Source organism: Pelobates fuscus, chromosome 5 (assembly GCF_036172605.1).
Source record: "Pelobates fuscus isolate aPelFus1 chromosome 5, aPelFus1.pri, whole genome shotgun sequence".
NCBI lineage: Eukaryota > Metazoa > Chordata > Amphibia > Anura > Pelobatidae > Pelobates > Pelobates fuscus.
This window is the reverse complement of record NC_086321.1, coordinates 134,037,184-134,064,563: the sequence shown is the minus strand read 5'-3', so window position 1 is coordinate 134,064,563 and position 27,380 is coordinate 134,037,184. Positions and strand designations below refer to the sequence as shown.

The following is a 27,380-nucleotide window of genomic DNA, read 5'->3' as shown; positions in this document are numbered from 1 at the left end:
TATTTAAGATCCTGATCGTTAGGGATTTTTTGTAAGCTGAGCTACGGGTGGTGGTGTGGTGCAGGAGAAAGGCTGCTGGGTCTAATTGGGGGGGAGTATCAGAAAATTTGGTGATGATCGTGTGGATCGCTGCCCAGTAGGGTCGTATCAGGGGGCACGTCCACCAGATATGGAAGAGAGTGCCTAGGGCTTTCTCACATCTCCAACAGGTGTTGGTGGCGGTTGGGTCGTAGGAGTGGGTGGCCAGTGGCGTGCGGTACCAGCGAGACAGTACCTTATAGGCCGTTTCTTGTATGCCGCTGGATGTTGAACAGTGAAGGGACAGGGTACAGATCTTTTCCCATTGGGCTGGCGAGAGTGTAATTCCCAGGTCGGTTTCCCATTTACTCATGAAGCTCGGTGGGGGAAGTCTCTTTGCGTCCATGAGGAGGCTGTAGAGTGTGGACAGTCCCCTGGCCAGTGGGTTTGGGTCATGGCAGAGCCTTTCAAAGTCTGTGAGCGGCCTGTGGGCGTGGATGTCTTTGGTGACTATTAGTAGGTAAGCGGATAGTTGTTTGTATCTAAACTGCAGCATGAACGTTGGTCTCCCCCCGGGCAGCAGGGACTCAAGAGTCCGTGTCGTGCCATTGGTGGTAGCGTGGCAGAGTCTGGGTAGTGAGTTTCCTAACAGTTGTTGGAACGGGCCTGCGTCTAGTCCAGGTGGGAAGGCGTCATTATGCGTCAGGGGTAAGAGTGGTGAGATGGGCGTGGTGAAGGAGGAGGGTGTCCCCACTTTGTGCCAGACCATTAAGGTTGCTCTAATTAGCGGGTGTGGATTAGCCAGCTGTCTGCCCTGGCGGTGATCTAGCCACGGTAGGAGCCCTATTGGTCTGGATATTTGGTCTGACTCTATTTCCTTCCATAGCTTGTGGACCTCCGATTTGGACCATTCCATCACCCTCTGGAGATGGGTTGCCTTGTAATAAACCTGGAAGTCTGGGAGGGCCAGGCCGCCCTTCCGTTTTGGTAATGTGAGAGTGTCGTGTTTGACCCGTGCCTGTAGGTTGTGCCATGTGAATCTGAGTGCCATGGAGCGCAGTGTTGAGAAGTACGCCTCAGGTATGTGAATTGGCAGTGTCTGGAACAAGTAGAGCAGCCTGGGCAGGATGTTCATTTTCAACACTCCAATGCGTCCAAACCAGGAAAGGCGAACTTTAGTCCATTCCTCCAGGTCTCTACGTATTGTGGTTAGGAGGGGTTGGAAATTAGCGGTGTATATTTGTGACAGGTCTCTTGGTATGGAGGTGCCTAAGTATCTTATAGTAGTGTCAGACCATTGGAATGGGAGCGTGTGCTTCAGGGCTGCAACTCTATTGGGTGGGATCGAGACATTCAGAACCGAAGATTTGGCGAGGTTAACTTTGAAATTCGATAATTGGCCGTAGAGCTGGAACTCTGCCATAATTGCTGGCATTGATGTTTCAGGCTGAGTGACATAAAACAGCAGATCATCTGCAAAGGCAGCCACTACGTGTCTCGTCTGCCCTATCTGTATCCCTTTTATGGCTTGGTTGTCCCGGACAGAGTTAAGAAAGGGCTCCAGTGCCAGTACAAACAGCAATGGGGACAAGGGGCATCCCTGTCTTGTGCCGTTCCGGATGGGGAACGGGTTCGTGAACAGTCCGTTCACGCATACCCTTGCTGTGGGTTTGGAGTATAGCGCTCGTATCCAGTTCATCATGTGCGGGCCCAGACCTATCCCTTCTAATACCGCCAGCATGTAGCCCCAATCTATGCGGTCGAAGGCCTTCTCCGCGTCTGTGGAGAGCAAGAGGAGGCCCTCCCGACTGTCTTGTGCCTTGTGGATGAGATCTAGTGTCCTGATGGTGTTGTCTCTTGCTTCTCTCTGGGGCGTGAACCCTGCCTGGTCTCTATGTATGAGATCAGGGAGGTAGGTTTGTAGTCTGCGGGCTAGTATTTTTGTGAAGAGTTTAAGGTCACAATTTAGTAGGGAGATAGGTCTGTAGCTCGCACAGAGTTCCGGGTTCTTACCTTCCTTTGGGATTAGGGAGATGTTGGCCTCTAGAGTCTGTGTGGGTAGGCTGGCTCCGTCACGTAAGGTGTTAAGGGCAGTCAAGAGATGTGGGGATAACACGTCAGCAAATTTTTTATAGTATCTAGTGGGGAGACCGTCAGGGCCCGGGCATTTGCCCAATTTCGACTCTTTTATGGCCCAGGCTAACTCGCGAGGCGTGATCGGTTCGTCAAGGGCATTCGTAGCTTCCCTGGGAAGTCGGTTATGTATGCGTGTGCGTAGGTATTGTCTAGTTTCTGGTAAGGCGTCACCTTGGCGTGGTGGCTCCCTGTCGGGGTGTATGGCATAAAGCTCCGCATAATATTCCCGTATTGCCGCCGCCATGTCTCCCGGGAGATGTTTCAGTCGCCCTTCTTTATCACGAATTTTAGGTATGTAGGATTCTGCTCTCTTTTTAGCGATCATACGGGCCAGCAAGGTCCCACATTTGTTGGCGTGTGTGTGAAAGAAGGCTTTGGTGCGCAGGTGCGCCCTTTGGTGGTAGGCATTCATGATGGATGCCAGTTCCCTGCGTAGTGTCAGTAGCTTGGCACCATCGCTCTGGAGCCGTGTAAGTTTGTGCCTGGTTTCCACCACCTGTATCTCCGTGATTATGGTCGCCAGTCTGGCAGCCTTTGCTTTTTTCAGGGCTGCGCTTTTGGCTATGAAGTAGCCTCGTATCACGCATTTGTGGGCCTCCCACACACAGAGGGGTGTCACATCTGGGGTAACATTGTCAGTGAAGTATTGAGTAAGTGCGGTTCGGGATTCCGTGGCTACTGTTAGGTCGTTAAGTAGGGCTTCGTTCAGTCGCCAGTTGCGGCACGTCGGCTTATAGAGGGGAGACGTTAGCGTCATGGTGAGTGGTGCGTGGTCGGACCATGTCGCTGTCCCAATCGTCACAGACTTAACATCAGTCAGGTAGTAGTGTTGTAGGAAAAAGTAGTCAAGTCTGGAGTACGTCTTGTTTGGATTGGAATAGAAGGTGAAGTCTCTGTCATCAGGGTGTGTCGCTCTCCAACAGTCGGTCAGGCGTTGGTCTCTAAGGGTTTTGTTGATAGTGGTCAACACATGTCTGGGTATCGTCGAGGTGCCCGTAGAGGTGTCTAGGCTCGGTTGTAGGGCCACATTTAGGTCTCCTCCCATGATCAGACAACCCTCCGTGAAGGCCATGATGGCTTTCAGTGATTTAGTCAGAAAACGGTGTTGCGCAGTGTTAGGAGCATACAGGTTGGCTAGCGTGTACGTACGGTCAGCTATCGTTCCCTTAACACATATATACCTTCCCCAGTCATCTTTCATGGTTGCTGTGGGTGTGAAATGTAGGGATTTATGAAGGAGGATGGCCGTGCCTTTGGATTTTCCTAAGGGGTTGTTGCTGAGATAGCATTGGGCGAACCGTTTGTCAGTCATTCTAGGTGTCAGACCTTCCTTGAAATGTGTCTCCTGTATGAATACTATGTGGGCTCTTTGGCTGTGAAAGTGGCGGAGCGCCTGTGATCGTTTCTCAGGTTGGTTAAGGCCCTTGGCATTAATAGAGACAATGTTGATGTCTGCTCTGGTTACCGGTTTCGGGTTCTGCATGACGGAGTACCTATGGGCTATTCTGGGAGGGGTAGTGCGGGCAGATAAATGGTGGGCCTACGGTTTGCAGTACCACTCAGGTGGTGGGCGGGTTCAGGGGAGGAGCGTGTCAGAGGTACAGGGAAAGGGTGTTACCTGGACGGGTGGTCCTTGATGAGGCCCCTTCCCGAGTCCCCACGCGGACACCGCAGCCGGACTTTGAGCGCCTAGGATTAGATACAGAGACGACACAAAAAGGAAAAGAAAAATAAAATGAACACTATGTAAACAATAAGTAAACAATGAACAATAAAACAACACTATACAAAATAATGGCTCGGGTGTAGGCCGAGGTGGAGTCGTCCCGTCCGTACTAGCGGTTCGGTCGAGTCCCCTTGCCTTTCTACCTGACACCCCGACCAGGTGGGAACGTGGCCTACTGGTTACTGAATGCCTCTCGGATATACCCGGTCTCTCTCCGGTGTCCCGGTTCAGAGAGGGGAGAGGAAAGGATAAAAAAGGAGAAAAAAAAAAACGAGGTGTTTCCCCGTGGGGTCACCTACAGCGGTGACAACAAAAAGAAAGAAAAACTCCCACGTGGAAGGCCCCTCTGGCTACCCCCTACCCGCCCCGCCCAAAAAATACTCTAGCCCCTAGGTTATCTGTGATCTTGTGAGTGGGGTATCGTAAAGATTATGCATGTCGTGTGGACCAGGCTTCTAGCCTTGTGAGTCGTGTGTGCGAGCATCATGGCGTGTCTAGTTGGATGGCGTGTCGTGTTGTGGCCCTGAGCTCTGTCGTCAGGCGTGTGTGTGGTGGTTGTGTTTCCCTCCTGCCTATCCTTCCCCATGGTATATACTCATCCACTTCAATAGAGGGGGAGGATGGGCCCTCCGACAGAGACCCTATATCACCATTATTAGTAGTCACAAAGTGTGCCGGTGGCACCGAGTCTCCCCGTCTCTGCGGCTCGTGGTTGGTGGTGTGGCAATGTCAGTCCCCCTATGGCAACGCAGCCGGTTAAGAGAATGTTCCCCTTCTGAGTGGCGGTCGAGGCATAGCGTGAGCCGCAGAGTCATCAAATCCCCCGTTTCAGCCCCCCACCCAAAAGTGTAACAAGAGAGGGAGACCGGCAGTTCAGTGTGGTTTGTGAGATACCTTATGGGAAGCTCCCCAGCGGGTTATTGTTCATAGGCAGGTACCTCAAACTGTGGGTCTCAAAGTCTCTTAGGAGCCGTAGAACTCAGCGGGTGTTGCCGACTGGTCGCGCCGTCTCCTGTCTAGATCTAGTTCTTCTTTGTGGCAGTGGGTCGTCTCGTGTCGGCCTCGGTGGGCCTACATAGAAGTCTAATGGGTCCGGCCAAGGCATGTTGAAAGGTGGTAGCTGGAGCTCAATGGTGAGATCTTGCAGGTCCTGTTGGTTGCGTACCGGCATGGGACCATTAGGGGTGTGAGCAATTAGGCCGGTCGGGAAAGTCCATCGGTATCTCACCTTCTGAGCCGTCAGGGCTCGAGTGAGGGGTTTCAGGGCCCTGCGGTAGCCCAATGTGGCCGGGCAGAGATCAGGAAATATCTGGATCGGGTGGTCCTCGTGAGTAATGGATCCCGCATTACGAGCCGCCTGTAGTATGTCTTCTTTGAGGGAGAAGATAGTTAAGCAGCATATAACATCTCTTGGCGGCGCTCCATCAGGGCCTCTGGGTCTTAATGCCCTGTGTGCACGGACAAAGTCGATCAGCGTGTCCGTAGGACGGCCTAGAAGGTCGTTGAATAAGGAGGTAAGTGTGTCTGTGAGCCGGGTTGAGGGTTCTTCGCCTTCAGGTAGGCCTCGGATCCGCAGGTTGTTCCTGCGGCCTCTGTTGTCGAGGTCTTCTACATGGCGCGCCATGGCTTGTAGGTGGGCAGTGTGGCTGAGAAGCGTGGACTCCGTGGTTGTGTGGGCCACAGTGAGGTTGTCTTGTTCCTCTTCCAGCCGCGCCATGCGGTCCGCCATACCCTGCATGTCCGCTCTCATCAGTTGGAGGTCGGCCCGGATCGAGGCATGGAGGGCCGATGTGGCTTGGGTCAGATCAGCTCTGGTAGGCAGTGCTCTCAGCAGGGCCATCCAGTCTGCCGGCGGGTGTTCAGTGGGTTCTCCGCTCGCGTCGCCGACCTGGGAGTTCGGGCTCATGGATGAGGCCTCCGAGTACAGGAAGGCCTCAGCGGAGGCCTGGGAAGATGGGTCCGGCTGTGTGGGCATGTATTGCCTGACCGATGCCTGGATTGCAGGTGGGCGGGTGGCCGCTGGTTTGGGGGTACCCCCAGCCTTAGTGTGTTTCCCCATATTTGCGTTTGGGGCAGCTTTCTAGCGATTTGCAGGGCGAGTACGGAGGAGCTCAGAGATTAGGCAGCCATTCCGCTCCGCTGCTAGGCCACGCCCCAGCCTATCTCCTTCAGCCTTTTTATACGAGGGTCCCTCAACAGGCAGGACAGCATGAAAGACCCCATTTGCACAAGGTTGGATGCCGAGCTACTCATTTCCCGTTCCTCCTCCTCACTGATGTCATTGAAGGTATGTTCTTCCCCCCAGCCATGTACAACACCACGGGTACCAGATAGGTGACAACGAGCACCCTGGGATGCCTGTTGTGTTTGGTCTTGCTCCTCCTCCTCCTCCTCAAAGCTACAATCCTCCTCTGACTCCTCTTCCTCACAATCCTCTTCCAGCGTTGCCGCAGGTCCAGCAAGCGATGCTGATAAGGCTGTTTCTGGTGGTGATGGTGGCCACAACTCTTCCTCTTCCTCTTCACGCTCATCTACAGCCTGATCCAGCACTCTTCGCAGGGCACGCTCCAGGAAGAAAACAAATGGTATGATGTCGCTGATGGTGCCTTCGTTGCGACTGACTAGGTTTGTCACCTCCTCAAAAGGACGCATGAGCCTACAGGCATTGCGCATGAGCGTCCAGTAACATGGCAAAAAAAATCCCAGCTCCCCAGAGGCTGTCCTAGCACCCCAGTCATACAAATATTCATTAACAGCTTTTTCTTGTTGGAGCAGGCGGTCGAACATTAGGAGTGTTGAATTCCAACGTGTAGGGCTGTCGCAAATCAAGCGCCTCACTGGCATGTTGTTTCGCCGCTGGATATCGGCAAAGTGAGCCATGGCCGTGTAGGAACACCTGAAATGGCCACACACCTTCCTGGCCTGCTTCAGGACGTCCTGTAAGCCTGTGTACTTATGCACAAAGCGTTGTACGATCAGATTACACACATGTGCCATGCACGGCACATGTGTCAACTTGCCCAACTTCAATGCCGCTATCAAATTTTTTCCGTTGTCACACACCACTTTGCCGATATCCAGTTGCTGCGGAGTCAGCCACTTTTCCACCTGTGCGTTCAGGGCGGACAGGAGTGCTTGTCCGGTGTGACTCTCTGCTTTCAAGCAAGTCAAACCCAAGACGGCGTGACACTGCCGTATCCGGGATGTGGAATAGTACCTGGGGAGCTGGGGGGGTGCCGTTGATGTGGAGCAAGAAGCAGCGGCACAAGAGGACTCAGCCGAGGAGGTTATGGAAGAGGATGGAGTAGGAGGAGTAGAGGAGGTGGCAGCAGGACTGCCTGCAATTCGTGGCGGTGTCACCAACTCCTCTGCAATGCCACACATTCCTTGCTTGTCAGCCGTCAGCAGGTTTACCCAATGCGCAGTGTAGGTGATATACCTGCCCTGACCATGCTTTGCAGACCAGGTATCAGTGGTCAGATGGACCCTTGCCCCAACACTGTGTGCCAGACATGCCATGACTTCCTTTTGCACAATCGAGTACAAGTTGGGGATTGCCTTTTGTGAAAAGAAATTCCGGCCGGGTACCTTCCACTGCGGTGTCCCAATAGCTACAATTTTTTTGAACGCCTCAGACTCAACCAGATTGTATGGTAAAAGCTGGCGGGCTAATAGTTCGGACAAGCCAGCTGTCAGACGCTGGGCAAGGGGGTGACTTGGTGACATTGGCTTCTTACGCTCAAACATGTCCTTGACAGATACATGACTGTGGGCAGATGAGCGGGAACTGCTCAAGGTGGGAGACGGAGTGGCGGATGGTTGAGAGGGGGCAAGAAGGACAGCAGTGGTTGACGTGGCTGAAGATGCTGGACCAGGAGGAGGATGGCGGCTTAGAGTAGGCGTGCTGCTTGTACTCATGTGTTGATCCCATAGGCGTTTGTGATGTGAGATCATGTGCCTACGCAAAGCAGTTGTACCTAGGTGGGTGTTGGACCTCCCACGACTCAGTTTCCTTTGGCACAGGTTGCAAATGGCATCGCTGTTGTCAGAGGCAGACACACAAAAAAAATGCCACACTGCTGAGCTCTGCAATGACGGCATTCTGGTGGTGGACACAGCATGCGTTGATTGGCGTGCTGTCGGGCTGACCCCGGGTGCCGATGCATGCTGTCTGACTGTGCCACTAGCTCCTTGCGACGACCCCCCCCTGCTTCCAACTCGTCTCCTCCTCCTCTCTGTCTCCCCATCTGAACTTTCGCCCTGTTCTTCTTCTTGCCGAGCGGGCACCCACGTGACATCCATGGACGCATCGTCATCATCAACCGCTTCGCTTGTATCTGACAACTCAGAAAAGGAAGCAGCAGCGGGTACAACATCATCATCATCACACCGTACCTCCATGTGTTTAATGCTGCCTGCCTGAGACATATCCCTGTTATCTACATCCTCTAGCAATAATGGTTGCGCATCACTCATTTCTTCAAACGGGTGTGTGAATAACTCCTCTGACATACCAAGTAAAGCGGCTGTGGTGCTAGTTTTGGTGGTGGTGGCAGGCGGGTGAGTGGTATCTTGAGAGGTGCCTGAAGCTAAGCTGGAGGAGGATGGTGCGTCAAGGTTCCGAGCGGAGGCTGTACAAGATTGGGTGTCCTGTGTTAGCCAGTCAACTATGTCCTCAGAACTTTTCAAGTTCAGGGTACGTGGCTTCTGAAAACTGGGCATTATTCTAGGGCAAAAGGGAATCACAGCACCACGTCCATGACGGCCCCTGCGGGGTGGCCTGCCTCTGCCTGTAATTTTTTTTGGGATTAGTGGTACTATGCGTGCAAGCTACTGTGAGACCAGATATGATTGGCAATGTGAACTGTAACAGTTCTGCAGAGCACACACTGTAGGCCTGACACACCCGCTTGAAGACAAGTAACTGCTATTCAATCTATAACAGTGAAAAATTAATTTTGGTTTTAAAAGCACGCTATAGAGACACCAGATATGATTGGCAATGTGCACTGGAACAGTTCTGCAGAGCACACGCTGAAGGAAGGACTGACAGAGCCGCTTGAAGGACACTGACTGGCTGCTATTAGCTTACACTAGAAACCTTTTTTCTTTGTAAAAGCACGCTATAGAGACACCAGATATGATTGGCAATGTGCACTTGAACAGTTCTGCAGAGCACACACTGTAGGCCTGACACACCCGCTTGAAGACAAGTAACTGCTATTCAATCTATAACAGTGAAAAAAAAAATTGTTTATAAAAGCACGCTATAGAGACACCAGATATGATTGGCAATGTGCACTGGAACAGTTCTGGAGAGCACACGCTGAAGGAAGGACTGACAGAGCCGCTTGAAGGACACTGACTGGCTGCTATTAGCTTACACTAGAAACCTTTTTTCTTTGTAAAAGCACGCTATAGAGACACCAGATATGATTGGCAATGTGCACTTGAACAGTTCTGCAGAGCACACACTGTAGGCCTGACACACCCGCTTGAAGACAAGTAACTGCTATTCAATCTATAACAGTGAAAAAAAAAAATTGTTTATAAAAGCACGCTATAGAGACACCAGATATGATTGGCAATGTGCACTGGAACAGTTCTGGAGAGCACACGCTGAAGGAAGGACTGACAGAGCCGCTTGAAGGACACTGACTGGCTGCTATTAGCTTACACTAGAAACCTTTATTCTTTGTAAAAGCACGCTATAGAGACACCAGATATGATTGGCAATGTGCACTTGAACAGTTCTGCAGAGCACACACTGTAGGCCTGACACACCCGCTTGAAGACAAGTAACTGCTATTCAATCTATAACAGTGAAAAAAAAAATTGTTTTTAAAAGCACGCTATAGAGACACCAGATATGATTGGCAATGTGAACTGTAACAGTTCTGAAGAGCACACACTGTAGGCCTGACACACCCGCTTGAAGACAAGTAACTGCTATTCAATCTATAACAGTGAAAAAAAAAAATTGGTTTTAAAAGCACGCTATAGAGACACCAGATATGATTGGCAATGTGCACTGGAACAGTTCTGGAGAGCACACGCTGAAGGAAGGACTGACAGAGCCGCTTGAAGGACACTGACTGGCTGCTATTAGCTTACACTAGAAACCTTTTTTCTTTGTAAAAGCACGCTATAGAGACACCAGATATGATTGGCAATGTGCACTTGAACAGTTCTGCAGAGCACACACTGTAGGCCTGACACACCCGCTTGAAGACAAGTAACTGCTATTCAATCTATAACAGTGAAAAATAAATTTTGGTTTTAAAAGCACGCTATAGAGACACCAGATATGATTGGCAATGTGCACTGGAACAGTTCTGCAGAGCACACGCTGAAGGAAGGACTGACAGAGCCGCTTGAAGGACACTGACTGGCTGCTATTAGCTTACACTAGAAACCTTTTTTCTTTGTAAAAGCACGCTAAAGAGACACCAGATATGATTGGCAACTGTCAAAGCACGCTGGCACAGGTCTGCAGAGCACACGCTGAAGTAGGCCTGACACCCAAACGCTTGCAGACAACTAACTGCTCTTCTATTACAGTGAAAAAAATAATATTTCTTTTAAATGTAAAGCTTAACCTATTGTTAAAACAGATATGAGTGGTGGCACTGACTGTGCAAATGGGCAAGGCATCCAACCTGACACAGAAGCTGGCAGGCAGGCAACTGCTCTTCTATTACAGTGAAAAAAAAATATTTATTTTAAATGTAAAGCTTAACCTATTGTTAAAACAGATATGAGTGGTGGCACTGACTGTGCAAATGGGCAAGGCATCCAACCTGACACAGAAGCTGGCAGGCAGGCAACTGCTCTTCTATTACAGTGAAAAAAAAATATTTATTTTAAATGTAAAGCTTAACCTATTGTTAAAACAGATATGAGTGGTGGCACTGGGCAAGTAGGCACAGTATCCAATGTGAACCTCACACAGAAGCTGGCAGGCAGGCACCTGCAATTACAATACACAGGAAAAAAAAAAAAAAAAGCAGCCTGATGTTATAGCCCTAAAAAGGGCTTTTTGGGGTGCTGTCCTTACAGCAGAGATCAGATGAGTCCTTCAGGATTGTAGTGGACACTGAATACCCTAGCCTAGCTATCAATTTCCCTATCTAATCAGCAGCAGCTAAACTTTCCCTCCTCTCACTAAGCATGCAGCTTCAGAATGAATCGAAAATGGATGCTGGGAGGGAGGTTGGAGGGTGTGGAAGGGAGGGAGTGCTGCTTATTGGCTGGAATGTGTCTGCTGACCGAGAGGCACAGGGTCAAAGTTTGCCCAATGATGACGAATAGGGGGCGGATCGAACTGCGCATGTGTCCGCCCGCCGCGGCGAACGCGAACACGCTAAGTTCGCCGGGAACTGTTCGCCGGCGGACAGTTCGGTACATCACTATCTATAATGTGTATTTGTAACTGAAAGTTGTGTAAATAGGCATGAATCAATTTAAATGCATGATATACTGAGAAAGGAAGGGCATGTTTTTGAAATGATTTTCCACAGGCAGCCAGAACACAAAGGTATCCTGAGGAGATTTCTGGTCTCCAAGCAGACTAATGACTCTTCAGAACTGTCCATTATTTTGTGTGGATTGGATAATGTATTGTGACCCCCTTCAGCTTGGTCAAACAAATATCCTGTGCACATCCTAAAACAGCAAATGTCAAACTGCCAGGTACACAGCAATCACGGGGCACAGACTATAAACAAGGATCCATTGAAATAGGCACCTTCTAATCTCAAACATCAAGGGAGAATACAATTGCATTACACAGGGCTGTAATAACTTCCACAGCTGGTGATGCTGAGGGTGTAAAAAATTAACCACACCGTTTATATACATGTTTCATTTCATAAAAAACAGAAAAACCCTCTTATGGAGTAGAATTATTTACGTGTTTACTCAGGAGTACAGCCAGAATGTGGCTGAACAGCAGAACGTCATAGTATATTGTTTTATGACAGCAGCAAACCATTTAGAATGGATGATAAGCAAAAAGAATCCTTGTTCAAGCATAGCTAAACATGCATGATGCTCCTCAACTATCACCAAGACGTATTTCTAAATAATTTATTGTTTCCATCTGTCTCAAGAATAACCACTCTATTACACTAGAAATTGCTGATGAGCACACTTATAAAAGTTCAAGGGTGCAATAAACCTCTGCATTTGCAGTCCAGGTAAGTACTCAAATCAAAATTAATAATGGTCTAGCACACCTTCTGAGTAGTCAGCAATCCTCTTTATTTGCTATCAGTGCTCAGAAGACCGCGTTTCAGCCACCTTAATGGCCTTTGTCAAGTCATCTAATACAAACAATTATTTAATTATGTAGAGTAGAAACAGATGACATCACAAGGTAGTGTAATGTGTTAATTATGCACATGACACAATCCCCATAACAATCCTTGCAAAATCATGTGGTCCTAAGTAGAAAATTTGCATTATCTAACCACAATAGAAACATAGGAGCATATTTACTTAAATATATGTATTCATGTGATACGTTTGTAAGAAGTGAATATTAAAAAAGAAACCATAATATGCAACGGTATATAATATGCATAAATCAATTAAATGCATATAAAATGCAAATATAAATACATTTACAATCTTGGTACCTTCCTTCACTAATCAGAATACATATGTTGAATAAATGCGCATTGTAATATTGTAGCCTGGTGATATTGAGAATGGCTACATTAATACAATGAGCATTTATTTAACACATGTATGTAAAGGGAAGTACCAAGATTGAACATGTATTTATTTATTTTTATACATTTAATTGATTTATCTTTATAATATACTGTTTTATATTATGGTTTATTTTTTAATGTTCACTTGTTACTAAGGTACCACATTACACTACAAATCTAAACACACTTTTAAGTAAATATTAGATCATGTGACTTTGCTTCTTAGGACCACATGATTTTACAATGTTTCACTGATTGCTATGGGGATTGCATGATGTGACTAATTAACAAATTGCATCACCTTTGTGATGTCACCTGCTTCCACCCTATATCATTGATTAATTATTTGTATTAGATGGCTTGACAAAGGCCAGTAAGATGGGAAAAGCATTGTCTTCTGTGCACTGACAGCAAATGAAGAGGATTGTTAACTACTCAGAAGATGTGCAGGACTATGTTTACCCTAGAACTGGCAGATGACTGATGATTAAGGTTAAGGTGCAATAGTGGCTGGTGGGTTGCATGTTGCTCATTCCTATTACTCATGCATTAATTGTTACTATTATTATTCACTGGTGTTATAAGATTAAAAGGTGTATGTGTATTTATCAGGTGCAGAAGTACAGGGTTCACATTTAAAATATTTAGCACTCATAATGGTCTTTAACAATAAGGGATTGAGGACCAGGCGACACTAGCCAATGAGTAGCCTCTAATAACTTAACCTATTGAAAAGACGTAATTTTTGCCAGGTCTTCAGTATGATTACTGCAAATTTTCCCCCCTCCCCATTTGGGTAATTATAAACCACTCTATATCTAGTTTTTATGTTTGTTTGTTGTTTAACCTGTAAACTTGTTTTGACTGCTGCACAAGGAACAGCATTTAGGGTAATGTAGGACAGAGTACTGCCAACATAATGGTGTAAAACAGAAGTTCATTAGATACTTGGAAACACAAAGTATTAGATAAGTAGCAATAGAAATAACAATAACCCCCTTGCATCTTTTGGAAGATAACATCCATTGAATCAAGAAAAAGCCTTTCAACATTCAAAATCACGATATACTACTAATAGAAACGGATAGAAACAACATTGAAATGAAGTGAAAGCCAATTTGTATTGAGGCTTTCAATGTTCCCAGGCAAAGATATTGTAATGTACACTGGAAATCTCTTTTAATTGCTCGCAATTGTAGCTCTAGTCTTTTGCGTTTGAAGAGGATTATATCTAGGAAGACATGTGGGAGGACAGAGTATTAGTTTGACAATATATAAAAAGAAGATTGCTCTAACAGGTTCACTGTTGCGGAACTTTGAAAGCCACCAAGAATTTGTAAGGACAAAGAAAATAAAAGCCGGCGGTTATTTTACTCAATCGTTAGATCCTGTCTGGACAAAAAGCAATATCTACGTACAAATTAGTGCTATTATGTCTTCTCATACAAAACAATGTAACCTGGCTTAAGTGAGGACTACATTTAACAGATTTATTGCAAAAATAATTTGCGATGGTTTTTTTCTTGTGGAACCATTGAATGTTCCTATCTTTAAATGACACTCACAGTGAATTTTACCACCAATTATGTTAAAATCTTTGTATAAAAAAATGCATACATACTTACTTATTGTATTTATCTTATTCATTTTCACTTGAATTTCCCCTAAATCCTTATGTGGTCATTAGTTTCCTCTCCTTGCTCCAATTCAGATCTGTCTTTGATGTAGACAGTTTATTGCCTTAAATAAAATCATTTAATCCACCTGCTGGTCTTCATCTGATTTTTGGTGGAAAAATTGAGACCCATGAACCAGTGTCGATTGGTGAATTTTAAAGATGTTGGCATTGCCTCCTCACTTGTTGGGCTCTGCTCACTTATTCCCATGTACTCAACCCCAGACTCAATGAGACATCATGCCATGTTAAACACTGTAAACCTATGGATACCACCCTCTGTTGTTCTTATCAATTGGCAATCATAGAAGCCTTTACAACAACCACCCTTGTTTTTTTTAAATCCCATGCATATATTGAATTCAGGATGTATACTTAGAAAAAATATATATATATATTTTTTTTAATAATGTCTCAATATCTTGTAATGATCAGTTACTCGGCCTCTTAGCAACATCTCCAGCCATCAATAAAGTGGAACATGAACTGTAGATATAATTGGCAGACACAACATTTTATTTCTAATACACATTTATCTTCATCATCATGCTGTCTCAAACTCATGTTTTCGTATGGCAATTAGTGACATACTTAATTTAGGATTGGAGAAGATGACTATTGATTTTTACACTGTACCGCTTCTGGCTTATCTTATATATCTAATGAGAATTAGAGATAGGCAGATATAATTCACTGGGTGTCTTGTCCAAAGACACTTAATGGCAAGGTGCTCTTACCAGGAATTCAAATATTGCTTTCCTAGTTCTAAGGCAGTGATGCTACCACTGATCAGAAGGCTTAACTTTTATTATTATTTATTGTAATGCAGTGTTATAGCGGGATGAATTTTTAAATCTCTTTCTGATTTGAAATTTACAATAAAAAGTAAAAAATATGTAGGCCATTTTGTAACAGAATTATGCCATGACATTCAGCATGTATTTTATTCCAAAAGAACGTAATTGAACGTGCTTAAATTCTTTTTTCTTTGGAAAAGAAAGGATAAGTACTATTTAATTAATTTGAAAAGGATTGTAAACAGCACGTTTAAATATTATTTAGAGCTTCATATTACAGCATCAAAAAGGTGAAGCGTTCTCACAAAAAAAATCTTTATTTAAAAAAAATGAAATAAAAATGAACATACAAAGTTTTATGCACTAAGCATCAACTTATAGTAAACTGAAAATTGAATAGCAATATTTAGGAAAAAAAGTGAAAATTTGTCACTCGGGTTTAACCACAGCTTGGTTATTTTAGCCTAAAACTGTTTTTTAAAACTGGTTTTTAAAACTGTAACCTACGACAACAGTTAAGGTTACAAATCAAGGGCAGCTTTATATTTTTTTGCGCTTTCCTTTCAATCATAGACATGCAAGTAAATCAACCGTGTAGACATTTAAACATAATGGGTATTTAGAAGCAGTCAAATTCCCAGAACCTCCTGTGGTATTAGTCATCAATGGAACACTTCAAGAACTGTAACCATTTCAGAATTACAGAAGGACTGGCCTGGAAACCCGCCACATAGAAACAAGTCAAACCATTTTATAATATAATGGCATGACTTCTTACCAAGGGTCCACTGGGTGCCCATCCATGCCTTTTCTACAATCCTGTCCCTAGCCAGAAGCTCTTGGTCTCATTGGCTGATAGTGAGCAGCTGAATAACCAAGGGGTTAGTGCTTCACTGCAGGGATAATCTCCAGAAAGCTAACAGAAGCACCTAAGCTGGACTTTGTGGCTCTCCTGTTGGCTGAGAGGAGCCTGGCAGATCCCATGTAAGAATTCAAACCATTATAAAATAGTTTGTCCAATGGTTGGACTGGTCAGAATTGGGGGAGTCATGGCATTCCTGCAACTATGACCACTAACACAACATGATGCAGTTGTTATGAGGCTTAGTGTATTTGTTTAATACAATTCTACTTGTTAAACATAATATAAAATTATATCAAGGTAACACTTACTTCGATATGACAATTACATAAAATATTGCTTGCATTAAGCAATACAAAAAATGATCACACTTATTATAAGAAACTTCATTTGTTTCCATTACTCTAGTGCTAGTGTACATCATGTGTCAACTTCTTCTCATCTTCCCCATTTATAATTAACATTGGAACTTTCACAATTTCTATTTATTCCTGTACACTTACTTGTCTCTAAGATAAAATATCCATAGGTTCATTCTTTTCAAGGAAGCCCAAAAAGTATCAACACCCTTTCTTTTAGTTTTTGGAAGTTTTATTCCCATATATTAAAAAATAATGCAGACTGTGCCAGTTGCACACAAGCTGTTTTTTTCACCACACATTATCCTTGTCCTAACATGCTTTTTTTTTTAGATGTGGTTTAGGAAGAGGGTAATTTGTATACATCAAAAGCTGTGCATCAACTAGAAGTAGAAAAAAATAGCACTCATTGGTATTGTAAAACATTCTGTATACTTGAAACATGTTTATCACGAGCCAAACTCTGTCACTAATACTAAGGCAATTGATTATGGTATAGGTTCTCAGTGTAATGGCACAAGTGAGCAAATGTATCATTGAGATCTGAGAGAGGACTAACTGAAGGGCAAGCTACCGTGTTTCTCATTCTCTCTGTTTTTGTTGCAATGCATGTGCTTGGGCTCTCTCTAGGCTAAAAGGGTGATTCCGTCATTGATCCCCAGGCTCACTGTGTCTAGAGTGATATCAGCTACACCTCACTGACAAGTCCCAAAGAAGGCCAAAACGATCTGGGGTCTCTCGTGCAGAGAAAACTTGCTGGCATTTTGGTTCTGGACTGCCCTTATGGGTGGGATCTGCCAGACATGCCAATGGTATAGGTTCTCTTTGTAATGGCACAAGTGAGCCAAAATACTTTTCAGACCTAAACAATGAATAGCCGAAAGGCGACTTACTGAGTCTTCTAAGCTTTTGCTTATATTCAGAGTTCTCATACTCTCTGTTTTTATTTTTATGAAATAATCTCCAACAGATGAAGCTTAGCTGCAAGCTTGCATGGCAGAAATTGTATCCATGGGTATAGAAAAAGGGAGAAAGAGATTCATAAAAAATAATTTTGTCTTCTCTAACCCAAGCTCCAGGGACAAAATGTTATATCTTATATGCTATAACGGCAGCTATACCTCTGTGTTGAGTATTCGCCAGCAGTACCACATCTAAGTCCCAATCCTTCATGTTAATTGGTTGAGTCTAAATCTGGAATCTGTCCATTCTTTCCTGTTTATTGATTCCGCCTGCAAACATCCAAGATCCACTCATCATCTTTGTCTTAGACATTCTCTGAAGGTTGTGAAATACAGCTTTTCCCAATGATTTATACCAGAGTGAAAGCCCGTAAATCAGCACAATCTACCTGAAACATAAAGGTTCTGCTCATCTTTATTTGCTAAGCATTGTGAAGAATGTGAAGAAAAAGTCATTGTATCACTATAACTCATATTAACCCTTTGTTCAAGCATGGGTTTTTGTGGCAGTTTTGATGCACTGCTTCCAAGTCATAGTGTTGTTAGTAGCCTGTTATTATTACAGTTTAATGCACCAATATAGCTATAGAGAAGAGAAGGAATGCTTGGAAAATGTCATAGTAATAAAACTTAAATATCAACAAATTAAACAGGCACATTTATGAAGAAAATAGACCCTGAGATTGTGTGGAAACCAAAGGAATATATATATACAGCCTTGTACTTTTTTTTTTTCATTGCATACTTTGTTAAAACAAGAAAAACATATCCTTATCTTGTGAACATGAAGAGCATTAATGCTATCGTTATTAAAGCATAAGTTACTTCTACTGAAGGCTGAGAACTACTTTGGGAGAAACTCTAAAGGTCAATTGTATTACTATTCTGCATCTGAAGAAAATCTTGTGCTCCCCCCAACTTACTGCAGTTTATATAAGAGAGAGCTGGGGCCTCTCCCTATTAGTTTCATTGTATACATTGACAGCCAAGAAATATTTCTAATTATGTGATTAAAGCCATTACGGAGCTATGGTTTTCAGATATTCACACCTCATGGTGTTTTTTAGTAAATTTGCTGTTTACCAAGAATAAAAAAAATTCACAAAAAAAAACACTCTGCAACATATGACCTGGTGACTTCAATGCAAGATACATTGAATATACTCAGTGATTGTTCAGTTTCTATCTATGATACAATATATCTACCTAGTCACAACTCCATGAAAGTCAACATGAGCTTGAGTCAAGCATACTCATTGGAAAGGGAGTCCTTATGTTATGGTACAGTAGTGTTTACTTCAGGGCTCAAATGTCAAGCTATACCAAGCTCAGTGGCATACATACCGCGGTCGCAGGGGTCGCAGCTGCGACCAGGCCCGTCACTTCAGGGGGCCCGGCCGCCCTGCAGACCCCTGCGACTGGGTACCAGCTGCCACGTTTTGCAGCCCCGGCCCGTGCAGCATACTGCCGGGGCCGCCATCCAAGGTGTCCATCGGGTGGCCCATGCTGTCAGGGCCACACGATGGACATGGATTATCAGGAGGCCCGGTCAGCGCTGGGCGCGACTGGGCCCCCTGTGATGAGATCATCACTGCTGGGAGGAAGTGACTGCACCTGTCACTCCTCCCAGTTATCAGAGCCGCACGGAAGGATGTAGGAGGGAGTCAGAGTGGGAACTCTGACTCCCATCAGGCTGAGCCCCCACTGAAGAAACTTGTTTAACATTGTCTCCGTGAAGAAAATGCCCAATCGCAGTTAGCACTTAGAAGAGAGAGGTATTATTTTGTGTTTTATATATCAGAAAGCAAAATAGGAACACTTAAATAATCAGATATCTGTTGTCTGTATTAAATGCAAACCCAGGATGAAATCGCCATACCAGAAATAACTATTTGTGACAAGGAATAGAGCTATTAATTATTTGTATTCAGTAAAATAAGTAATATCCCAACCAGAGGGCATATGTAGGTAAAATGTTTGAAGTTCTGTAAAACTGAAGTTCTTGCTTGCTATGCAAGATGCAAAGACAGTCCCTGTAGTTTTCTTAACCTTTAATTAATGGCATGGTGAAGACAACTCACCTTTATGACATCTTCATCTGCCGACTTGCACTCGGTAGAGTCAGATACATCAATCACAGAGCCATCCTCTTGTACGGCTACCACCTTCACAGGGATTGAGACTGCCCTTCCTGTCAGTATGGCTGTATTCAGAAGTTCCGTATCCTGCGAGGAAAAAGTGAGAAAAAAAGAATTAGGTCATAGTTACAGTTCATCATGGATGATGAATGAAAAGGAAAAATAAATGGATCAATCACTAACAATAAAAGGTACAAAAATGTACATGGGTATCAACTGTTCATAACTGTCCATCACATGTCCAAAAGCTGTAAAATAAGAATTCAAAACAGTGTGTGAAAATAGGGGTAAGGCACAGGGTGAAATAGTATTGGTAACTGTACATGTTCACATTCTGGCACTAAAAGAGTAAAGATTGTACAAAAGGCATGCCTCCGAAGAAACTAAAGATTTGGATTACAACAGTCAGAGTAATGATAGTTCTTCTCCAATGACTGTAATCTTAAATGCAAGGTTAAAAATATTTGTGTTTGAACAAAAAGTCATGTTTTGTAGAAATCCTGATTTGCATACAGAAAATCAATCAAAATCACCACGCTGCAAATGTAGCCATCATGGTAATCACCACTCACTAACTCTTTTCTTAGAAATAAAATAATAAACATAATCCTAGTACTTCCGTTTAATCTAAACAATACAAAATAATAGTAACTGCTTCTACTAGCTCATCAGGACAACATTCCATTATGTAAAAAAAAAAAAAACAGAAAAAAAAGACAAAACGTAATCAACTTAATGTAAGTAGTGGACTTTTTTTGTTTTTGCAAAATAAGGTTCTGCAGATGAAAAACTTACAAAATGTTATGTCTTTTTTTTCTGTATTAAATTATAGAATGATCATTTAAAAAAAATTGTACAATGTTAATTTACCTAATTTGTGATGATGTCTGGTGGATATGTAAAAGAACACAGCAATGCTGACGAGCTCAGGTGTGCTGAATCTTGTGCAATGAGAAAGATCTTTGCAGATTGTAAAATGTTTAATACAATTATTTAATGCCGGCATCCCTCGGGGATAAGACTGCAAGTGTAAGCACCATCAGATTGCCAAAAATGAATTTAAATATCCTTTTCAGCCCACCCAAGTTACAGACATTACAGTGACCATTAGTTCCCACGCATCCGCTCGCTTGATGAATTTTCAGCACCGCTTTACTAATGACTCCATTAGCGTAGCCTTCATTTAGACCTCTGCATGGCTGTGGTTTGATTAATTACTTTAAATAGCCTCTACCCCATCTAGTGTAGGTAACCATGGACTATGACCTCTTAATGATACTGTATACAAGTTCAGAATACATTTTGTGTTGCTGATGACTTGTGAATTGTAACAACGCCTATGCTAAATGCTTGAGGGTCATTTCCACTATTCTTAATTTACTGAAATTTGCATGCTCCGTTGAGAAATGAATTCCATGACAGGGTATCATACTTAAAAAGATTGGTATTTTAAGCCATTTTTCTTTGTTCATCTCATTAACTATTTCAGTTGCAGTCTATGTTTCATTGAAATCTATAGGCTGAGGCCACTTCACACCCCCACAAAGAATGGTAGAGATTTTGAGAATTTTATTCGGGGCTGTTCTGTTATATATACTGCATTTATACACTGCCATTTATGCTTTTTTATCCTAGCAATAATACAATTCTGTGTTAATAGAAAGAGTGAGAGATAATGCTCTAGGCATCAGATTTATAGGAGTTATTATTACCTAGTTGTACTCTTTCACTCTTGAATTGTTTTCATTAAAAGTGGAACATTTACTTAAAACTTTTAAATGGAGGTACAGCATAAAGTTACATAGTTGCATATAAGTTGCTGACTGTTCATGAATAGAAAAATTATAGATTTGCATTTTTCTTCTTTATCCATGCTTTCTTATAAATATTAGGACATTTAAAATAGTATACTTAATTAACATCGATTTAACTACTGAAATTCAACTTTTGAAACATATACATAAAGCACAAATTGTGTTAACTTAACATTTGATTTGACGAGAAAATAAAATTGTATGTATCGTATGGATATTTTTAGAAATATTGGTATTGGTTGGTGATGCAGTTCACAGAATACTAGAAGAGGGCAAATATGACTGTAACATAGTTCTTGCATTTACTAAATATGCAATAAACAGTACATCAATTACAGCAACCTTACTAAATCTTGCATCTGTATTTCCAATATCTGCTGATGGGTCCCCATATCACCCCTTCTCTTCCATCATCCCCGGATACTGGTTAATTAAGGGTGAAACTGAAAAATTTGTTTGATACTAGGCTGAGTGCTGGGTAAGATATTGAGAGTCTATGGTAATGTATGTTGTTTTGGAAGCCAACAATATGTATACACACTGTTGGTTAACTGTACATATTTCATTAAGATGAAAAGCTGAATTAGACCTGCCGTGAACAACCGGAGACTTTTGTTATATCGTGCCATTGCAGGTAATGTAATCCTTTCTAGTGGATAGAGATCTATTTAATCCTATACATCTATAATATGTTAATACTTTCTATAGATTTTAATCCTGGAGTTTTCAGGTAAACAAATCAGTTGCTCATTTATTTTCATTTATACTTGCTCATATTGCTTTTGTGTTCTCATATGTGCTTCTAAAGACAATAAAAAAAATAATAATAATGTACCGGATATATTGCTCTGGTGTCCTGCTTGCTTGGGACACTCAGTGAATGGGACACCCTCACATATGTTGCAACCTATGGTTTGCCCTGTACATATAAAACGTAAAGCTGACAAACAAAATATCTACAGAACAATCTGATATCTGAGAGAGAAGAAAAAAATCTTTTTTAAACAGCCTCAATGCAAAGAGCAATCCCAAAAGGTCAGGACACATGAATCCTCACTGTTATTGTCAAGATTGTAATGAATTGGCTATATTTTTCCTTTATAGATCAACATAATCAAATAATACAATTGATAATAGGAATAGCAACCAGGAAGAAGTAAAAAAAAAGTCCATTAAAAATAGACTTTTTACTCAAGAACATGTTGATTTTTGGAAGATACAAATGAGTCTTTATGTCATATTCTGTATTGACTCACTATGTTTGACTTTTGCTTGTACTGGTGTCAACTCGAAATAAAGAATTAAAAATAAAATAGTATTTTCATTCACCTTTGTTAAAGTTACCATCTGCAGGTCTTGTCCATACTGCAAGATCATTTCATGAAGGGGTCGAAACATGTTCCTCATTTGTTAGCAATATGAGGGGAACATTTGCCCAAGGTACTGCAAGAGCTTGAAATTTTTGACAAGACGAGCAGGAATTGCAAGGGTTCCTCCCATGCAGAACAGCATAGAGTTACCTCATTTTTTTTAAAGCTGAGGGATTAAATTCCTATACTAAAACCAATATGCTTAGAGGAACACTCCAAGCACCATAATGACGGGCATGACAGAAGCTTGGATCGAGAACTTTCAGAACTCAAAGTCATGATCAGTGACTAGCAGACCCCAGGTAAAAACTATTTACCAACAGTTTGCATACTTACCCTGGGAGGGTAACAGGGCATTCCAAGCACCATAAACACTACAGTGAGCTGTGCACCTTAAAGAGCATATCACTGATATTAAAGGCCTTTTTATAAAACTTTTAATGAAAATGTAAAGTTCATAAAATTTCTAATGAAAATGTAAACATGCATGATTAATTTATTTTAAATATATTTGAATGTTAGTTTTTAGCCATGGCAGCTTGTTGCAAGGCTACATAAATTTATATCAGCTTATGTTCCTTCTGCTTCTGTGGATAGAGCTAAATAGGCCAGTGTAAACTCTTCTTTGATTTTATTTGGCATTCTCAAAGCTTTGCTCTCTGTGGTTATATGAAGCAACACAATTACAAGTAATAAACAGAGAATTATTGCCACGTTGCTTTCACACATTGGGATTGATCATGCAAGACGCTTAAAACCATGTTAAATTTGTGGACCTGCAGAGCTTCAGCCAAAGAGAGACAGGATGAGTTTCTCATGCATACTGGCTGCTGAAGGTCATTCAGAAGTTTAAGAAAGCAAACAGCTGGCAGGGAAGCCCACATTAGTTATTTATGCCTTGAAGCTATGTAAGGCATTGCAAAAATCCAGTACTTGATGAAGCTAGGACAACGGCAAACGCAGGGGTCAAAATAAGGATTTTGTCCCGGATACATAAAGAGGACATTTTGTAGTCAGCAATAAACAAGCTAAATGATGTTGTGTTAAAAGATCATTACAAATTTCTTAAATAAGTCATGTGTTGCATGGGCAAACCCTATGACGTTGAGACCCACTAAGTTTTATAATAAAATATGCATACAGCATATGAATTAAAAAAAAAAGAAATACGAAGAAATATGAATTTTTCTTCTCCTTGCTTAAAGAAACACATCACGCACCATAACCACTGTAGAGATTACGGCACAAGGAGTGTCCTGGCACAGTTCCAGTTATTACTTGTCAAACTGTCCCCACCAGATGCCCACAGTCGGGCATCTGGTTACAGATTCTCCTTGCAGAAGAATCCACTTAGCTTCACTGAGCATAGCGGGGCCATGCCTGGATGCACTCCGTGGCTCACTACGACAACTTTCATATCCTACAGCTTTGATGCACATACCTCTTCTCAGACTATGCACCCTTTTAACAAACCATTTCAAGACTTGTTTCACAGTTGGGCTTAAAACACATTCTCACTACATTCTACACCCATATAATTGTTCATCTTCATCTCCTCAATTCCATGGCAACTACTGTCCACCTTAAAAATATCATCTATCTCACACCCATATTATTTCTCATCCTCACTATACTTCCCTAAGGTAAAACTAGGCAAAACTTAGTGGAGCAGCAATATACAGCTTGGCTGGAATTAGAACCGCAACATGTTGTGAAAAAACGGTATGTCAAAGGTGTGTCATTAATAGATAACTCCAAGTGATAGTTTAGATACTTTATTGTTGTAGACTATGATTCAAAACATGTTGAGAATCAAAGCATTTAGAGTGGCAGAGACAGACAGATTATTTCTGATCAGAGAATAAACGTGTTGTATATTTTTATATAACATCGGATCCAATAAAGCCAAATACAATTATTCTACAGTAAAGTTAAATTAGCAAGTTATGCATGAACAGTTATACAGGAATAAAGCATCCTTGTAAAACAAGTAGTAGAAAGGAATACACAGAGCATAGACATTCTAATATTATGGGGATGTTTATGTTTGTAATAAAAATGGAACTATACTGAGCTGTTTGGCTTTCTTTAGGCTTCCCAAAATAAAATATAGCCATGTGTTTTGAGCTGGTTATTTTTTTGACAGTATGTAAAACCACAGAGAATAGTAGTAAAGAAAACCATTAGCTAATACTAAGATTAGAGGATTGCCAGTTTCCCTGATTTTGGCGGACAGTCCCTATTTTAGAGTCCTGTCCCATTGTCCCAATTTTGGTCCCTAGTGTCCCTCATTTGGTAACACCATGGAATGTCTTCAGGCACCCACAGCACAAGAGCATCAATACATACACTCACACTGTGCGACAGGCACAGGGGCCATATAGAGAAAACTTCAGCAGTCTGTGTTGGGGCTAGCCAGAGAGCCTGTTAGTTGGTGTCAGGGTCTTACCTGAGGTGGGAGTCCGTAGTACAGATATGGTACGCTCACCCTTGCAGATAAACACAGTCCAAGGTGACCAGGTAAGAAGCCACCTGGACTGTCAATCTGTGCATGGGGCTATGCAGGAAAGGTGCTACAATACACAGTACAGGCAAAGACACAAGCAGAAGGATAGTTGAGGGGAAGCTGAAGTCAGAGGATACCAGAGGTCAGGATAAACGATGAGTGGAGCCAAGGTAAGAAGCCGGGGTCAATCTGGAGAACAAGCTCAGGAGAATAGAAAGCAGGAACTAAACAAGTAAATCAGAATCAAAGAACTAACACTGATTTCAGGGAGAAGCAGTGTTTTATACCCAGCTGATGAGCAACAGGCAATAGCCACAGATAAAGTCGAGCTTCCTAGTGCTGCAGACATGGCCAGGTATAACAGGGATAGAACTACTCAAAAGAATAGAATCTGCTCTGGCTCAGAGGCAGTATAACAAATCCAGGATCAAAGCCCTTGTTTGGCACTTGTAGAACGGCCACGTCTGGCCATCTCGATGGCACGGGATTTACCCTTTCAGTCAGCCTGGCATGCTTTACACCAAGAGGACATGCCCCTTCAGTGGATGGACATGCCCCTCTGTAGTGGGAATGTCTATTATGGACATTGCTAAAAAGGAAAGTTGAGGCTTCATATTCAGGATTGGCAGATTGGCAGAGAGTGGTCAGCGGATGGTGTCAACCAATTAGTGACATTCCATTTACAAAACTGACTTGGAAAAGGAACAATTCTTTCCATGCCAGCTTTGGGAATGGGGAGTCACTGATTGAATGAGAGTGTCAGCCAACCACTCTCAGCCAATCAGCAGTGCCCATGCCCAGCGACACTTTACTCTTCCTAAATCTAAAAATGCAGAGGTCGGATGCCGCCTGGGGGTAGTGGACATTGCTGCTTGAGAAAACTTGGGGTTTAACTATTATTTATACGTTTTTTATTATTACTTATTATTAACATAATTGTATGCAATTATATGAAAGATACATTATCATTTATAAGTCATATTGATTTCTACTGATTCTATTGTTCAAAATGCTTCCCTTAATATTATCTATTAATAACTAATCAAATCATTTTACACACAACATGTTTAAAGATCTGTAATTTCAAAGCTATTAACACCACTTTAATCAAGGTACATTTGTAGTAATACTTTATAATGTACTAGTAAAACTAGACTAAGCTCCCTAAGAATCAGCAAGTGTATATTAACTGGTCTGTAGTTTTTTCTGTTTGCTTTTAGTATTTTATACTGTGTCAGACCATCACATTTTGCACCTAAAAGGGCAGAAGCTGAGACACTATATTAGTAAAATGTTACCTCATATTTGTGGCCATCATTTCTTCTATTCTCAAGACTATGTATACTAAGGGGTTTTAGCATTTTTTGTTACATTTAATTTTCATTTGCATAATTTTAGTAGCCTTTCTATAACTTTTCTCTGCATTATTAATGTTATTCACATTACATTGTTACAATATTGGACACCAGTAACGTCTTACAAGTGGCACCAACATGTCTTCTTCTGTCACTAATATCTCTTGCAATCAGAATCCCATCAGACAATCTAAGATCTGGTATAAGTAAGGTTAATAAACTTTCAGTAACTCTTCAATGGCTGACCTAGTTATAGCGTAAGATATGTACATAAAATATTGCATCCTTACATTGCAGATCCAATTGGCCCAAAAAGTCTGAAATGCTATTTTCCAAAATATCTTTCTGCGCATCATATAGTTTGTTGAATCCCTTTGCTGAATTAATCTTCTTTCTTTCTGGAACATACAAACATTTTTTTGCAATCAAGCTGCATATATGATAATTGGAAATCACCTTGCTGTACAAAATCACTTTTTCTAAAAACACTATTCAATGCAGTTAAAATAAAAAGCATTCCCAACTTCGAAAAATCAGTAAAACACACAATCAGTGTTCAGTGGGAATTTGGTCACCTAGAACCTTGTACTTATTCAAGTTTGTTTTTAACCACTGTTAAATAACATGCACATTTATGTATGTCTTGTGTTTAAATCTTTATTTAATGTCAAGACTTCTTGAATATAGTCTCTCTCTTTTTATTTCCAGATAGTGCATCATGCATATATTCAAGACAACTCTGATAAAATTGAGAATTTGGAATTAAGTATCATATAGTATAATTCCTATAATATCCAATCTGTTAATATGGCATTGCAGTCCATGACAAATGGAGATCTTCACTACTACTGTAAAAGTACGGATGCTTGTTTTAGTAATATTCTTTTTATTAAAAAAAAAACCTACTTCGTTAATATGATACCCTAATGTTTTTGAAAGTATGTT

At 42.3% G+C, this 27,380-nt stretch overlaps 1 protein-coding gene across 1 annotated transcript in view; it reads right to left on the bottom strand.

Moving 5' to 3' along the window:
• TMEM132B (transmembrane protein 132B) overlaps positions 1–27,380 on the bottom strand; it is a 604,598-nt gene that overhangs the window by 78,332 nt on the left and 498,886 nt on the right. The window contains exon 5 of the mRNA XM_063454335.1: positions 19,334–19,477. Within this exon, the coding sequence (XP_063310405.1) occupies positions 19,334–19,477 (144 nt within the window). The remainder of the gene's footprint in view (positions 1–19,333; positions 19,478–27,380) is intronic.